Source organism: Galendromus occidentalis, unplaced genomic scaffold, assembly GCF_000255335.2.
Source record: "Galendromus occidentalis unplaced genomic scaffold, Mocc_1.1 scf7180000075612, whole genome shotgun sequence".
Lineage (NCBI taxonomy): Eukaryota > Metazoa > Arthropoda > Arachnida > Mesostigmata > Phytoseiidae > Galendromus > Galendromus occidentalis.
The window spans coordinates 2,126,105-2,141,960 of NW_003803602.1; the positions used below are offsets into that span (position 1 = coordinate 2,126,105).

General features: G+C 51.8%; 1 protein-coding gene across 1 annotated transcript; it reads left to right on the plus strand.

Annotated features, from left to right (window-relative positions):
- The first annotated feature begins 1,844 nt into the window (after nucleotides 1-1,844).
- Nucleotides 1,845-14,120, plus strand: LOC100899671 (G1/S-specific cyclin-D2-like). The gene is made up of 6 exons (XM_003737827.2): nucleotides 1,845-1,992; nucleotides 3,390-3,637; nucleotides 6,811-7,026; nucleotides 10,277-10,445; nucleotides 12,575-12,714; nucleotides 13,923-14,120. Exons 1-6 carry the CDS (start codon nucleotides 1,845-1,847, stop codon nucleotides 14,118-14,120), a joined length of 1,119 nt encoding a protein of 372 aa, XP_003737875.2.
- The last annotated feature ends 1,736 nt before the right edge of the window (nucleotides 14,121-15,856 follow it).

Here is a 15,856-nt window from a genome sequence, read left to right on the forward strand (position 1 = left end):
TGAGCACTTTTACGCGATCACTGCGCCTGACTCCGTGGGAGCAATTGAAAAGCGAACTCTCCGCTCGTTGAAGATTTGATCACGGAAAAAAAACTCTAAATTCGAGGACTGCTCCTTCCTACGACCCCCCTTCCCCCTCCAGTGGACCTCATGGCCGGGCTAATGATTATCAAACCTCCTGGAGTCATTGCGTAAAGCATTTAATGTGTGATACTAGAATACTCAATTTTCCTCTCTAATAAATGGAATCTCATTTATTGAAACATTTTTTTCAATACTCAGCGAGAGAGATCATGGGGCTCAATATATTGATTGCAATTCTCTGAGATGCCCCTTCCCCTGTTCGACTTCGAAAAAGTTCCATTATTCCCCGTCATTGCTCAGCACCGTTTTTCCTTTCTGAGCTTCCGAAAATTCCTTCTCGAGAACCGGTCGGAGTGATTTCAGGTACCTTGCAAGGGTCATCGCGCAATTATTCGCATCGACCTTCTCTGATACCGAGGTATCTCGATTTCTGATCTCTAAATATCCATGCTCGATAGTGGACATGGTGAACATAACATTGTAACACACTCCCATCTCGTCACAATCAGCGAAATATTCCTCCTTGTCACTTTCTCCAAGTTCTCTATAGTATGGCAAGACACTGATACCGAATTTCTTCAAAATCTGAATCAAGTTTTCCGCGTTTGTTCTCATGACTCGCGTTAGGCTTCCCACAGAAACCTGGAACGGAGCCAGCTCGTAATGAAGATGGAGTGACTGTCTGCCATGTTCTCGTTGTACTGACGAGTCTTCCAACAGACATCTCACGCCTTCGTCGAGGTTCACAGTACACGTGATCAAGTTCCCATCGTTTCTTAGATCTACTGTCTCTAGTTCAGAATTTTCCTTGTACACGATTCTACAGAAATTCTCGTGGGTTTGAGCTTGGAACATCGTACAGTCGTACGAATGCCGTTTCCACCATGAACGCCTGTCTCGGATCCAATGATCGAACCATTGGATGCGAGTGCCATTCGTCTTCCCATCCATCACAAAATGGTGTTCGAGACGATCTCGTTCAACAACTGCGACACCGAGCGGCGCCGGCCTGTTCGGAGGAGGCTTCTGCTCGAGGAGCAAAGTCTTCAGAGTGTCCCGATCGCCGAGAACCGAGTTGGACTGCGGGGCGAATAGGAACGAGTTCAGCCATTGCGTCTGAAAGTTGTGGCGGAGTCGGAGCGGCAACGATGCCCTCAGAGTGCTCTGCGTCATCTCCTGCAATGAATTACGATCCGTCCATGAGCCAAATCCCTCATTACTTGACAATCGGCGAAACCACAACGAAGGAAATCGATGCCACGAGTTGACAGATATCGGCGCAGTTATCCTGTCGCTCGATGTATGCACGGCGCACTGACCCTCTGACGCAGCATTTTCCCAGATGGAGAAAACTACGGACGACTAGACAGACTACCACGGAAAACGGCAGCAGTCCAGAAGGGCTTCGGAGCCATCATCGGAGACGAGTGAAATTCGCGAGCAATATATCTCGGTGGGGTCTTTCCGTCGTCGAGATAGACGGGTCAAGAAACGACAGGCAGAGCCGAATTCAGCTCCAAAACACTGCCGACTGGATCGGGCAGTACTTCATTTACGTTCACTGACTCGGCAACTGTCGGTCGGTCGGTCGCTCGGCCGTTCGTTCGCCGGCTGGCCGCCTGGCTCGGGTCGGCTAGCCCGAACTGGAAAGGAGAGGTCCCCTGTATGGACCGCGGCTTGCCACGAGCAGCGTCCCCTGCTATAAAAAAGGCTTTTGCCATTCCAAAGCTTGCCATTCCGTGTGCGTAGTTCAGGACTACATGTTGTCCAGTGTTGTGCTCGCAGTCGGCGTCGACGTTTCCCGCTCGGATACGCCTGTGGCCTGTTGCCTGCCGGAGAATGGCAAGCGCTCTGGAGTTTGGCTGATCGATCGCCTGTCAGGCGGTGACGATCAGCTGGAGGAGAGCAGTGAATTTCTATCATCTCGATGCAAAAGCTAAACCTACCGAGGAAGAATGGGAAAGCCGAGCATAGTGAAGTGTTACTCCAAAGGAACCGCTGATTTATCAGATACCGACCGACGTAGGAGAAGCAGGATACCAAGCCAGTCCATTGGACGACGGCCTCACAATCTAGCCTGGTTACATAATATTTGCCAAAGAACTCTTGACTACGTTGTTGACGGCGCCAGATAGCCAGCAGTCCCGTTCCATCTGTTCTTGCTGCTGCCACATACCTAAGTTGAGGACCGAATGACTGTGCACAGCAAGACACCACGACCAGCACCACTACCGTTGGCGACAACGACAACGCCGACTACGGCAAGGTCAGTTCCGATAGAATTATCGTTTTTCATGAGCAGTTCAGTCCGGACACGAAGCCGATGACGCCCGGAATGAGCCCACGAGGAGCTCCTCCGATCCACCGACGACGGTCTACGAGACGGTCCCGTCTCCATCGATTTCAACACCTCGACCCACTACCCAAGCGGCGCCCATGCCGATCGGGTTAATTCGTGGATTGTCGTCGTCGTACCGCTTAAGACGTAAACAGTTATTGGCCCATGCATCGTTATCGGGCCACAGAAGATTTTCGGGGCGACAGATGGCCACCCGGTGCTAGACTTCTGTTATTTTACGTTCTGACGGAAGGCTGACCGACTAGGTCCGGACTTCATTTTCGATGAACCCCTCCCGTCCGATTTTGACCGTGTGGTGCTACAACGCCGGGCTACCGTTGCAGATCCTCGATCCGGAGCCGTCATCGGACGGCGTCATGGTGCGCATGATGTGTACCATTCGAGTGGGAGCGCAGCGTTAATAGTCATCGGCGGGAGACAGTGCCAATAGATCGACGAACCTGTGGCCGCTCGGACGGATAAGTCTTCTCGGACCCGATGCATTCAGAAGTTATTCATGTTCAGCATTCGTCGGTGGATGTCCTCTGGGAATAATGGAAATGTTCTGTAGCCAAAGCCGAATGAAAGAGTCGGGAGAGAGGAGGTTGACTTCTCTTTCCATGAGAGGTCGCTCCGTTCTTTCAGCTCTTTTCGCGCTGAACCGCGGCGAGTGCTCAGTTCCTTTTTTTGGGATCTAGCAACATGTCCCTATAGCCCCACGGACTCGAGAAACAAGAGAAGAACAGGTCGCCAATCACCACTCGACTGAGTTCGCTGGTCGTGCCTGTCATCAGCTCTCCCGTCTCTCAGTTCCTGTTCGTTGTGTGTGGTTCGTTCCGTTTCAAATCCCGACCGATCACCGTCAGAAGATCAATCGTTAACCCCTCGAGCGAGCTCGCCGACTCCGCTCGAGACCCGCAGCCGCTATAACGCTCTCGGAAACCTCAAGTGTTGAACTCTCTGTTAGTGCTAACCATGGATCTACTGTGCATGGAGAAACCCGACGCCGCCGATGGACAGTACCTCCAAGTCATGGACCGACTGTCGTTCAAGGATCCGGCGATATTTCAATCAAACGAATCCAAAGTTCTCGATCGCTTGTTGGAGCTAGAAAAGCATCAACAACGGGGTGCCGTGGATCCCGAGCTGTTCGGTAAAGTCCAACACGAGATCCAGCCGAACATGCGCCGTATCGTCTCCAACTGGATGCTCGAGGTAAGACGAGAGTCATGATGACCCAATTGGGTTCGTGTGAGAATTTTCCTACGCGAGCTCGATACCCAGAACGCACATGCCAAATAAATGTAATCGATCTGACAATGATGATTCCAATGCACTCGATTATTATGGGTCGGTATTCGTGAGACGGAGAATATTCCCAGAACTTACCCAGCTCACTTCTGCGACCCGGAGGAGCGCGCAAACCAATAGCCTAGATATGGGGCTCGGAACTAAGCCTATTTCAGGCCCGCGCGTTCCGCTCGATCTCGGTCAGAGGGAGCAGCGAGTTGGGGCTGTGGGCCAGGACACCGCTCCGAAAGTTGGGGCTGGTTGGTAGCCTGTTCGACTGGTTGCTTGCTCCGTCGATTCGTCGTACCACCTGCCGCTGCCATGGCACTACCCCAAGCGGTGTGATTACATCACTACCGGCTGGTTGGTTGGCTGGCTGGCTGCGTGCCTGGCTGCCTCCTATCCGCCTGGATAGCTGGCGAAAGTTCTCTTTCGGGGGTCGCTCGTCGATCCGGCTCCTCTACATGGTGCGCCGGTCCCTCTGCGATAGCTGCTCGGGGGGTGGGGGATTTTGAAATCGCACAGCAGTATCTCGCTCCATTGATGTTGATGTTAATGGTCCGGAGATGGACACCAGCCTCCCTTCAACATACTGATCATCATGCCGAACAGCAGCGGCATGACTCCCATTCTCGTGGCCGTAGATGGACTCATCGAAAAGTAACTGAATGAACGGAACCAAGAAGAGAGGTCCGACGCCGACTCGCATTAAACAAATGGACAAGGCCCCCTCGTTTGGACTTTTGCATTGATGGGCATCATCATCGGCGAGCAAGTGAGCAGCTTGCCAGCTAGCCTGGCCGACTGTCTGTCTGTTGGTAAGGAGCGAAGGACTTAGGGGAGGCACGGATCTCTGCTAGCCTTCGTCCGGATTCCGTTCCGCGAAGTGATAACAATCAGGGAAACAATGTCGCTAGAGCAAGCAATTATTCTCTACGCCCAACTTCAACCATTGAGGCGATTTACGACGTGATTCGTCGACGTGTTCGTCGGCGTCGTCGAGGGCGACAAATCAGCAACGACATCATTCGATACATGTAGGACAGCGACGACCGAGCCGTCGACCTGCAGCGCGAGACGTCCTAGAAACTTTCGGTCTTTTCTTGATTTCCAAGGGCGTCGTGTTCGCTCGATTCGACCGTCGTCGCTCTCCCGATATTCGTGCGGCGAACTCTCCGGTTTCGGACAAGTCAGCAAAGTCTCGTGAGGGTCTCGAGTTTCCACCCACACAACTAACGAAAACTTGGCGTCGTAACAAGCGGAAACTACGTGTAGCAGAGGAAAACCTCCCGACCGCCGCCGCCGCCGCCGCCGCTCTACCACTCGAATCCGCCAGCCCCATTCACGGTCAAAGCCATCGATTCGCTCAGCATTCGACTCGGTTTGCTTCTCCGTCCTCCTCGAAAGAAGCGAATTCCAGCCGTCGTCGCCAAGGATTCGCGCCGCCATAACCTTCGATTCGACGCCTAAAACGAGTTGCCGCAGGTTGTACACGACGGGAAGGGTACCTTGAGGAGATCGCGTCAGGCAAGCCCCGCGTGTTATCTTTCGTTCTTGGCTCTCTTGGTTTTTCTACTTTTCTTTCAATCGTACTTGAGATTGAATTTCCGTCTTTGACTCGTTTCGTTGTTGAGAAAACAATGGCTCTTATGCGTTTCGAGATATATGTGCAGACGAATCGAGAGAGACTGAGGCGAACAAGACCACGATTGCTCGTTGGGCGAATGAACCCACGGATGGAGACGAAGAAAAAAAACGCCGGATTATGAGTAGAAGAGCAAGTCGGAGGCAAGGTCTTTCGGATCGACTCGGGGGGAAGGACAACGGACCGGTCGCTCGGCTTGCCCGCCGGCCAACCGAGTTCGTCCGAAGAGTTTTCAGTCGGAAGACGCAATTCCACCGCAGATCGATGAACTGGCCGACTGCAGGCAAGGAAGCCGAAGGCAATTGCATAATGCGCTGGAATGTCTGGCGCAGCACTTGCTGCTGACGTGGATGTGGTCCCCATCACCCCAGAGGCGGGCGTCGGGCGGGTTGGCTTGGCTGGCCGGCTTTGCGTAGAACGCGTCCGATTGGCCGCGCAGCTTCCCGCCAAAAACGTTCGCCGCTTCGCGCGCGTTTCGACGCGCGCCCTTCAAGGACCTGTTCTGTCCCACGCATAATGAGTCGTCGACGACGACGACGCAATAACAGCACACTTAGACCGCCGAAAGCGTCGAAACGTTCCGGGCCTTATTTTCATCGTTCGGCTTTCGGCACTAAATTTCGATTTGGGGCTGTTGGAAGCATCCGAAGGTGAATTCTCTTCGATCGCCGGCGCGTGTTCCACGGCCGCGATCTTCGGCGAGCTTCAGGTTGCGGACGATGTCGAAGGATCCAACAATTGAAACAAACCGAGCGCAGGGCATAGCTATGATGGTGATGATAATCATGACGACCATTACTAGCATCATGACGACACCGATAATATCAGTGGCAGCAGCCACACTAGCAACAGCCGCAGCAAATAACACTCGAAGATACTACGAGGAAGAAGAGCACACTTAAAACAACGAGAGCCCGGAATACCAACGTTTACAAGAATCCACAGTCGACCTCACAATTACGGCCGTTTTACGTTGGATACGTGAATGGGGACATTTAATTTTTAAATCTCCACCGTCCGCCAGCGTAGTGGATTCCTGCCGTTGCCGACAGTTTAAATGTCCCTACGGTATTCGCTTTCGGTCGTTCCGCGGCCGGCGTCGACGATCCAAATTGAAAAGTCACCTTCGGAAAACGCGTTTTCCGGAAACGAAAATTAGCTGGCCACTTCGAGCGTCCGGGGAAACGCCTAACCTCAGAAAATCAAAAGTAATTTCCCACGGGAAGCCTCTCGGAATCGCTATTGAAATTTATCATCCGATCCCCTTGACTGAAGCGCTTGTCGAACCGCCTGTTTCGAGGGAGGCTCCACCGTGGCTTTGTGTCGGGTTTCGCTTGTCTCCGGATTGTTTCCCGGCGCGAGAAAGTCGTCTCGTTCGAGCAAATCAAAGTGTAGAGATCGGCTACGACAATGGAGAGATCGAATGTTTTCACGTGGTAACTTCATTTCACAGGTATCCGACACCGAGCTCTGCCGTCCCGAGGTCTTCCCTCACGCCACGTCTCTTATGGATCGCTTCCTCAGTAAGATTAGCGTCCACAAGAACCACTTGCAGCTGTTGGGTACCGTTTGTCTGTTGCTGGCATCCAAGATGCGCCTAACGCGTCCGCTGACGGTCGAGAAGTTGAGAATGTACACCGATTACAGCGTCAGTCGGAAGGAGATTCTGGTGAGTGAAATCGCTGATATTTCACCTCGGGGACATCATTCATTTCCAAGCCAGCGTTCCCATCGGAACCCTAGTCGCTACGAACAGATTGAGACAGAAACATTCCACCGAAGACACGCCTCAGACACGAAACCCGAAACGGTTCCCTTAACGGCAACAATGACGTCGACGACGACGGATCTCCGTCACACGTTCTCGAAAATCCACAACTACTCCCCGGATGGAATTTTCTATTCATCTTCCTTCTCATTTATCTATCTGCTTTCGAGGCCAGAGAAACAAAAAAAAACCTCTTGTTCATGACGATCGAGAATCGTAGTGCTTGGATCCACGGGCTTACCACTCGAGACAATCGATACAAACACGCAGACGCGCACGGAGAGTCCTGCGGACTCCAGCGCCCACTCGAACTTTGAGGTACTCGAACAATATATTGATCACCCGAATGACGAACAAACAAAACGACGACCGAAACATCGAGAGCGCGAAAGCCGCGGAATCGATCTAGCGAAAGCGAGCCACCCGTACCCGGGAGCACCCTGCGAGTTCATGAGAGTCATCGTGAGCGGGGTGGACGGGGGCAAACGAGCAGAAAGAAAAAAAATCGATTCTAGTCCATAGTCGAGCCACGTGGTAGATACACCGGATCTGACCGGTCGGCCGGTCGTCCAGCCGGTCCATGGGCATCGTACGCGTCGGAATTCCAAAATCCGCTCAACCTGTTCTAGACTTTCGCGCATTCTCGAATTTTTGCCGAGGGGCCCTTAAAACACTGAGTAGCACCAGCGGCCGCCTATGGGAGCCTGTCGAAGCCGCCGGGACAGATCTAAAACAATAAAAAAAAATCACAAATATGCAATGCTCTTCGGTCTCATGCATCAAGTTGATAAAAATGCAAATTCTGCAAATCATCATGAGCACCAACAGCGGCAGGAGCGAAGGGTCGTTTGTTGCGCGCCTAGCTGCTGCTGCTTTCGTTCGTCGGTGGGTCGGGCGGGCGGGCAGTCGGTCGGTTGGTCGGGTGGTCGACTGCTTGGTCTGTGTTTTCCGCGCGCGCGTTTTCACATTTGCCTCGACCGCAGTCGTTGTCTATAGCTCCATTCGTTTTGAATTTCTTATCGACTCCCTCCTTGCCTGCCTGCCTCCTGCTCGAGCGGCAACTACCACCCAGATTCTCGGTTCGTCTCTCCTCGAAGCTCGTTCGTTCATTCTCCGCTTTGTGCGGAGTTGAAACAATCCGAGTTCGTTCCCGGTCCACGAGGATTTCGAGCGAGCGGGCGAACGACCGCTGCTGCAAAATTCCGATTGTCGAGAATCGAGTCAACGAGTGAGCGCGCGAACTAGCGAGCGAGCGAGCCGTCAGGCATGTCGTGGGTTCGTCGTGCGGTGATGCGCATGCATGTATGCATTTGAACCGTGAAGCTCTTCGGGGTCTCCACGGCTCCTGGACGACTCAGCGGAGAGAAAAAATACGCGACATTTGGCTTCTGGATGAGAACGAGATGAATCAGGGGGTCTCGCGCTCGTCCCGCGATACCATACGCTCTGCTTTGCTCTTAATGTCGCTGTAGCCGACTCGACCGACCGCCCGACCGACCGACCGACCTGGCCAGCAAACGACATCAGGTCTAGATGTGTGCATCCGGCGTAACGGGACAGGTGCACGCTAACCTTCTAGTGCCTGCATCATCATCATCACCACCGTCGTTGTCGTCGCCGAGGGCCACGAAACACTGCCCGGATGGGCAGTGTTTGCGTACAACTAGCGGGACGACAGCGACGGGGCTGAGTTTCAATGGACAGCCGAAAGACTCAGCGGTAGGAGGGGAGCTCAAGGTGACCGAGAAGGACAGAGCCGAGAAGTTCCAATCCAACACTCGGGAAACTTCGAAAGTCATTGTTCTCGACAATTACCGATTTTGAGCATCCCCTTTGCTCGAATCCTTTGTGGATTGACGACGACCGACGGACGGGCGGACGGATCGATCTGTGCCCCGGCCTGCATGGTGTCATCGTCATCCATGAAAACCACCTGTCCGCAACGTTTCCAGTACGTCGACAAATAGGGAATCTACGAACGCGGAGAGTTTCTCTATTGAGTTCTCTCTTCCCTTCCTTAGTCAAAGGCCAAATGGTTCTATTCATGCAGAACTGGCGCCTGAATTCTCTGTAGCACAGGAACCTGGCGAGCGGGCATTCGCCGAACCGCCAACGCCGAGATCGAAAATACTTTTTAACGAACTCTGAATCGTGCCCCCGACGCGCTTGAACAAACCAAACATACTGATACGCGGTAGAAAAGAAAAACGACATAGAAATTCCGGAGACAGGCGATTTCGTAGCCGTAGAATCCGTTTGCGGCCGACACGACGCCGACAACCTCCGCGACGTCGATTAGGATGGTTCATAGAGCGAGCGAGATCCTGAGGGAAAAATGGAATTCCCCGCTTTGAAGAGCTCCAGACCCGGTATTCCAGCCCCAGCAGATATCAAAGTCTTCGGAGGCCAGCAGCCGTCACCAACCATATGAGTATCGTCGTCGTCGCCGTCGTCGTCAATTTCGGTATCCAGATGATCAGGTGGATCCTCTCTCCGTTCTCTACTCGCTGTTTGTGACTATGCATATGTCTTCGATCGAATATAGATCACGAATTTAGCGAGGAAGACGAGCGGCAAGTCTAATTTGACGTAAAACGTCCGCTTTTCCGCATGTGTTCGACGGAGCACGTTACTCGCCTCAGCAGCGTTCCACGATTGTGAGCCTGATGCCGCATTGGCTAGCTGAGACTTGTCATATCGGTTGGAGACCGGAGTTTTCCTTTTTCTTTTTCTCATTTGGGTCTCTTTCTGCTCTCGCTGACTGTTTTTCCGAAAATGTTCTTACCTAATGTTCGGTCTCGCATAATTTGAGCCGCTTCGGTCGCAAGTAAGGCCCGCCTCTTCAAGGACCCTGGCCTTCCACTGGCAAGATGGAACAGCAGCAATACATGCGGCCGAGCACGCTCGCTTGCTACGTTGCTAGATCGCACAAATAAACAGCGCGAATCACAGAAACTCTCGGAATCCGATTGCAGTGACTCTCCTTGTAGAACAACAACAACCGCAAGCTCAGCAACAGCAGCGGCAACGTTAGCAACAATTACAGGAATGATGAGAGAAAAGGAATAAGAGAGCTTTCCGAAACGATGTGGTATTTCGTTCTAATCTATGCAAGAAAGCCCTTTAATAATTCCAATCCTTTCGCTTTCAGGAATGGGAAATGCTGGTTCTATCGAAGCTAGATTGGCAGACATCGCTCGTCACGGCGAACGACATGCTCGACCACCTCATTCACCAACTCCCATTGGACAGCCAACACCAACGGCAGAAGGAGACTTTACGGAAACAGGCCCAGACAGTCATCGCGCTAGCAGCCACCGGTAAGCATCGAGGTTTTATTTTATTCCTTTCTTCACAAAACCTAGGAGTAACCCGCGAAATTCTCGCCGGGGTCTCAGATAGTATTTTTTTTCTTAATTATATCCAATCAGCAATCCGGTATCGCGCGCTGCTCAGATCGTCATCGGGGTAGTTCAAGAGACGGACGATTAGACGGGAGCTAGCGGCACACACCGAGTGAAACTGTCGAGAGTTTTTCTGGCTTGGCGGTACTTTCGGCCGTGCGTATGTACAGCTGCCGACGACATGCCTGAAGTGGGTATCACGTCGTCGTCGTCGCCGTCTCTTTCGCCGGATCGGCAGGCGATGCCTGTGACGGCCGGCTGCCGGAGCGGTGGCGGGCGGCAATAGCGGGAGCGAAGGGAAGAGCGAGCGCTCTTTTGGGGAAACTGGTTTCTTCTGAATCAGCTTCCGTCTCGACCACTTCGTTCGATCGCGTAGTAAGCGCGCCTGCTCCGCTCATTCATTCATTCATACATCGAACGGCTGAGAACACCGAGCCGAAAAGGAAAGCGAAACGCCTTTTCAACGCTAACCCTCGGAGCAATGATTGCTCATTCAGGAGCGAACGCGTCGAATAATAAGAGATCTGATCGGCGGTGGATTACACGAATGTCCTAAAGTTGATCACGATACCGATTATGATAACACGATAAATGATCGAAGTGATTCGACTCGATGGATAGATCGATGTGAATCTTTCTCGAGCCCCCCAGGGGCAACTCGCACCTCGTCCATTGACGACATGGCTCCGCATCTCGCGCTGGAGATTAATTTAAATGTCGCAGACGAAGCTCAGTCGGGTGATAGGAAAGCACGATCTAATTAAGATATCGGTGTCAGTGAGATAGCATCGACTTTAAATGTATTTGAGGCGGTGATGTTGTCTGAACTCGGGTACAAGGTGTGGTACTTGGGTGGTGAGCACCGATCGCAGTAGAACAGTAGCTTGAAGTGGAGCGATTGGGAGGAGCCAGTGAAGACGTCAGTGAGGATCTCGGCAGTCACGTCAGAAGCGTCAATTCTCGTTCTGTTTTCTCTTCTTTTCCTCAATGAGCGTCCGTCTTATCTTAACTGAAAAAAATCGTTGCCACCGCCGCAATTGACTAGCGTTGGAGCGATTGAACGGAAACCGGCCGGCCGGACGGCAGACTGTTTAGTTAGTCATGAATGACCGCCGATGACTAGCTTGAAGCTTGCGGTAGCGCCCGTTACGTCAAATGCATTCGGTGCCGATGATAATGATAAGATGCTCACGAACCGCCATAATCGCTCGTCCGAGTGTACTTCTCCGAAGATCTGAACGCCGTTTGAGCAATGCAGACAGTTTGACCGGGTTCCGGTCGATTCCAACGGTTTCTTCGACTTGGTATGTTTTTTCTTTCGTGAGCTCCGAGACAGTTAAGATTTTTTCCTTCCATTGAGGGCGCCCGACGACGCACTCGCTTACTCGTGAATGCCAGCTGCCTGCCCTCGGAGTAGTGGACGATTTCCTCGTATGCGTTCGTTCGTTCATTGATTTCATTCACTCTCAGCGAGTGAGCGAGCAAGCTAAGCAGTCAGTCGCTGTACGTCGACAAGAAGAATGGTTTCATTGAGTGAAAGAAGTTTCGAGACCTTCTGGTCGCAGACTAAGATGCCCCAACATTCCTTGGCTTTGTACAAAGGTCGCCGTTAGGGATTCAAAGTCGGTCGCTCCTAGAAAGTCTACCCTAGCCGAGTTCGGCCAGAGCGAACTGTTGCAGCAAGCTGTTGGTGGGCTCGCAAGTCGGCGTTTTTTCGCGAACCTAAAAACTAGGTCCCGTTTCCGCTATTTTGTCCGCTGTCTCAAGATCAAATCCGAGTCGTCCTGAGACGCCACTCGTAGACATGCGAAGAAAGAAGGCGAACGGGAGGAGAAGCAGACCATCTTGCATACCTCGCATAGCTCGTCCGAGTCCCATGTGCAACCTGCCGTAGGTCTCACAGGATAGGCTCCGAGCTCTTTCAGGTCGCTCAGCGCGAAGAAAGCACATCCGCATTCCGCGTCGAGAGACACTGTTCGAAGTGCTTCACTTTTCTTGAGAACGGAAACGGAGATTTAAACGAGAAATTCCTCTTTTTTTTGCAGAGTTCGACTTCAGCCAGTTTTCGCCGTCGGTGACCGCAGCAGCGTCGATGATCGTTGCGTCGGCTTACGTCCTGCGGATTTCTAGACGACAGAAGTCAGATCTGATGCGATGGGTCCACCAGGCCGTCAGAGCAGATGAGGTGAGTCTCGTGCCTAAGCGTAGCCCGATCCCGATATTTCATTGATTTTCGCGAGCCATTCGGGACGATCGGCGCCTTATTGTTAACGAGCCTTTAGCTCGTAGACCTGCCGCCCGGGATTCTTAATCCGAAAAGCATGCGAAACTCAAATAAGAAGAGGTACAGTCACCTCACAGAGCGCATGATCGTCAGTATCGGTCCGGAAAACAGACCGACAGACGGGCGCATGGACGGACGAACAAACACACACGTTCACGGGCGCATAGACAGCCAGTCGACGCACCGATCGAGCGAGCAGCGAAGGGTTTTACCTCCAGCTGATACGTACGCCCGCGAAAGCGATGTTCTTCGCTCGCCAGCTCGTTCCGATGTTGCGTGAGAATTATCACTGTTAAGCCGCCACCGTCGGAGCGGACTGTCGTTGATACAGGCAGGTATGCGGCCGACAGTTCAAAGTTGGGCTGCACCGTCGAAGCCGCCCGACTTGCTAAAGCGGCTTCTTTGCGATACATTTTGTTCCTTCTGGTTGTTTCTCCGCCGCGCGTCCAACTCCATGAGTTGTAGGTATCCACTAGCCGAGCAGATATCGAAAATGATAGCCCACAGAATGGGTCGACGCACCGGACCGCTGGTCCATCGAATCTGCTCCCGGCGACCGACGGAGTGAACGGGCGGTCCCGCTATAAGTGCCTCGTATTTCCACAAATATCAAGTATGCAGTAGTGGCGGCGAGGCAATAATGAAAATTAATAATAGTGGACTCAATCAAGCGTACAACCGAGCGAGCCGGTGAGAATAAACGAGCGAACGGGTTCAATTTTCAAGGCGTGCCGCTTTAGACGGCGTTTAAGCCGATAAATCTTTCGCCTGTGTAGCAGCGACAGAGCTCGCTGGTGCAAGCGGATTTCGAGTTTCTAAGCCGCGCTACTCAGATACAAGTGACGAGGACATCCGCAAAGCGACCAAAAGGCAACCTTTATCAGTACTATTGGTAGACAGGCGGCGCCGTCGCCGTCACCGTTACATACGTCCACCTGAACAATTGCCACGTTTCGGACACTATTAAGTTCCAAACGATGATCAAATCATTTGAAGGCGAAGATCGGATCGAACAAGAGAACACGGGAAGCTGTCAAAGCTAGCTGAGCTGTTTTTGAAACGACCACCTCGGCACGCCCATAGTAATAGGGAATCCTTCTCAATTTCAGGTCGAACTGAAAACCTGCACCGAGAGCATCGATGAGTTCATCACGAAAAACTTCGCTCCGCAAGTTCCCCAAGAACCCTGCGGACCCACCGGAAGCCAAGAGTCGCAGCACCATAAAGTCAAAGAGGATATCCCAGTGGGAAGTCAAGGTCAGCCCGAAACGCCAACAGACGTGCAGGACGTGCTCGGTAACTTTTGAAGGGACGCGTGATCGTAGAAAGAAATCGCCTGTTCCGAGAGAAAAAAGAACTCACGAGGAAAACGCGGCGCCAAAGAACTCAACCAAGTCTGCAGTCTGTCGACGGTCAGATATCGCGTTCAAGTTTGAAGAATGAGAGCAGGAAAGACATGCCCTTCACCATCTTCCATTCGAACCTCTTTACGTTGGGAGCCACATGTACATATACACCCCAGAAACGAACGACTGGAATCAGGACAAGCTCAATCAATTGTGAGCAGTGCCATGCGTCTGTTCGTACTAAGCGTTGCCATGTCGTAATCGTAGCGTTGATCGGCTGCGTTGCTGTTCTACGGAAATGCCTTTATGTGCTCCTTTTTCCGCCGTCGAGGTCACATGGAACGCGTTCTCAAGACATCGGAGAGTCTGCTGGCCGAGAAATTTTCTTGCGAGAATGAGCATCACCACCGCTCGAACTCCATCTCGTTTGCTCTGCTGTCAAAGACTTCTCGACATCTGTATTTTTAACTAGTCAATACAATAAACACAGCAACAGCAAGTGGAGCGCTTCCACTGGGTGAAGACAAATGATTTCTCCCAGCGCCCGAGCGGCGGATGGCGATCGCCATCGTCCGCCCGACGCGGCGGTCAGCTTGAATCAGTCTCATTTCAGTGAGAATTTCGGAGCTCCTTTCTGTAAATACTTATCACAACGATGGGCATTCAGTTTCCGCTAGGATAGAGAAGAATTTAAATGTCAGCCACGTCGGTATTTAAACGCGTGACACGTACCCTCCAAAGAGATTTGCTCATCTCGTATAATGCATGATCATGTGTGATGGTAAACCAGTATTAATTCAGCCGATCCAGGGAAACAGTCGATAGGAAACAAGCTCCGCCCCGCGGACGAGATAGTTGAACGAATTCCCGAGCGGTTCACGTGAAGGAGCAAGCGTTCCGAATACCCTGTGGCATGATGGAGATTGGTCTGGACGTATAATTGCGTCTGGAGAGCATTGTAGAGGACGCGGGGAGGAGCGAGACGGCATTTTGTAGAGCGAGGTTCACTTTCTTGCGCGAACCAACTATAACACACAACTTTGCGAAGATATCGAAATCTGTTATTTCACGTACCCTTACAATTATATTTATGTACAAGAGACCCGTATTGCGGGCGAAAATGAAGAAAAAACCCACAGAAAATGTGAAAAAAAATCTTAAGCGAAAAACCTGATGCAAAAAAACATCGACGAAGAGATCGCTAGACGGAGAGAGTCTGGCGAGAGGAGGAGCATGCATAACGTGTATAAGAGTAACGAAAGTTCAAATTCGTACTTTCATTTGTGATAAAAGGGGAAACCTGAATGGAAGAAAAACAAACATAAAACTCCTCGGCTCCTGTTATAAGTATTATTTTATCACGCGTATTAAAGTTTTGATTGCGAAGCTCGCCGCAGAGGCATGATCGAGATACTGCGCAAAAAAAAAGAATTGCGACGATGAAGAATGAAAATGTTATGGATTGAAAGAGTTACAGAACGTCGAACCGAGATCATTGTGTGTATGTAAAGATGACTTTGTAAATATACCCGACTCAAACCGAACTGATTGTAATGATTCAGAAGCGGCGAGAAGAAAACTGCCAAAATAAATCGTGTTATGAAAAACTGAGTCTCCCGACTTATCCGTGAAGCCTCCGCGGTAGCAAGAAATAGCGGAATTTCCAGCAAGCCCCGGCGTTCCCTCGCTCGTACTCG

Excerpts from the sequence above, each read along its gene's own strand:
- LOC100899671 (XM_003737827.2), top strand. The coding sequence starts at position 1,845 with ATGTTGTCCAGTGTTGTGCTCGCAGTCGGCGTCGACGTTTCCCGCTCG. Across the intron at positions 7,027-10,276 it reads TCAGTCGGAAGGAGATTCTG|GAATGGGAAATGCTGGTTCT; the intron begins GTGAGTGAAATC and ends TTTCGCTTTCAG. Across the intron at positions 12,715-13,922 it reads AGGCCGTCAGAGCAGATGAG|GTCGAACTGAAAACCTGCAC; the intron begins GTGAGTCTCGTG and ends TCTCAATTTCAG.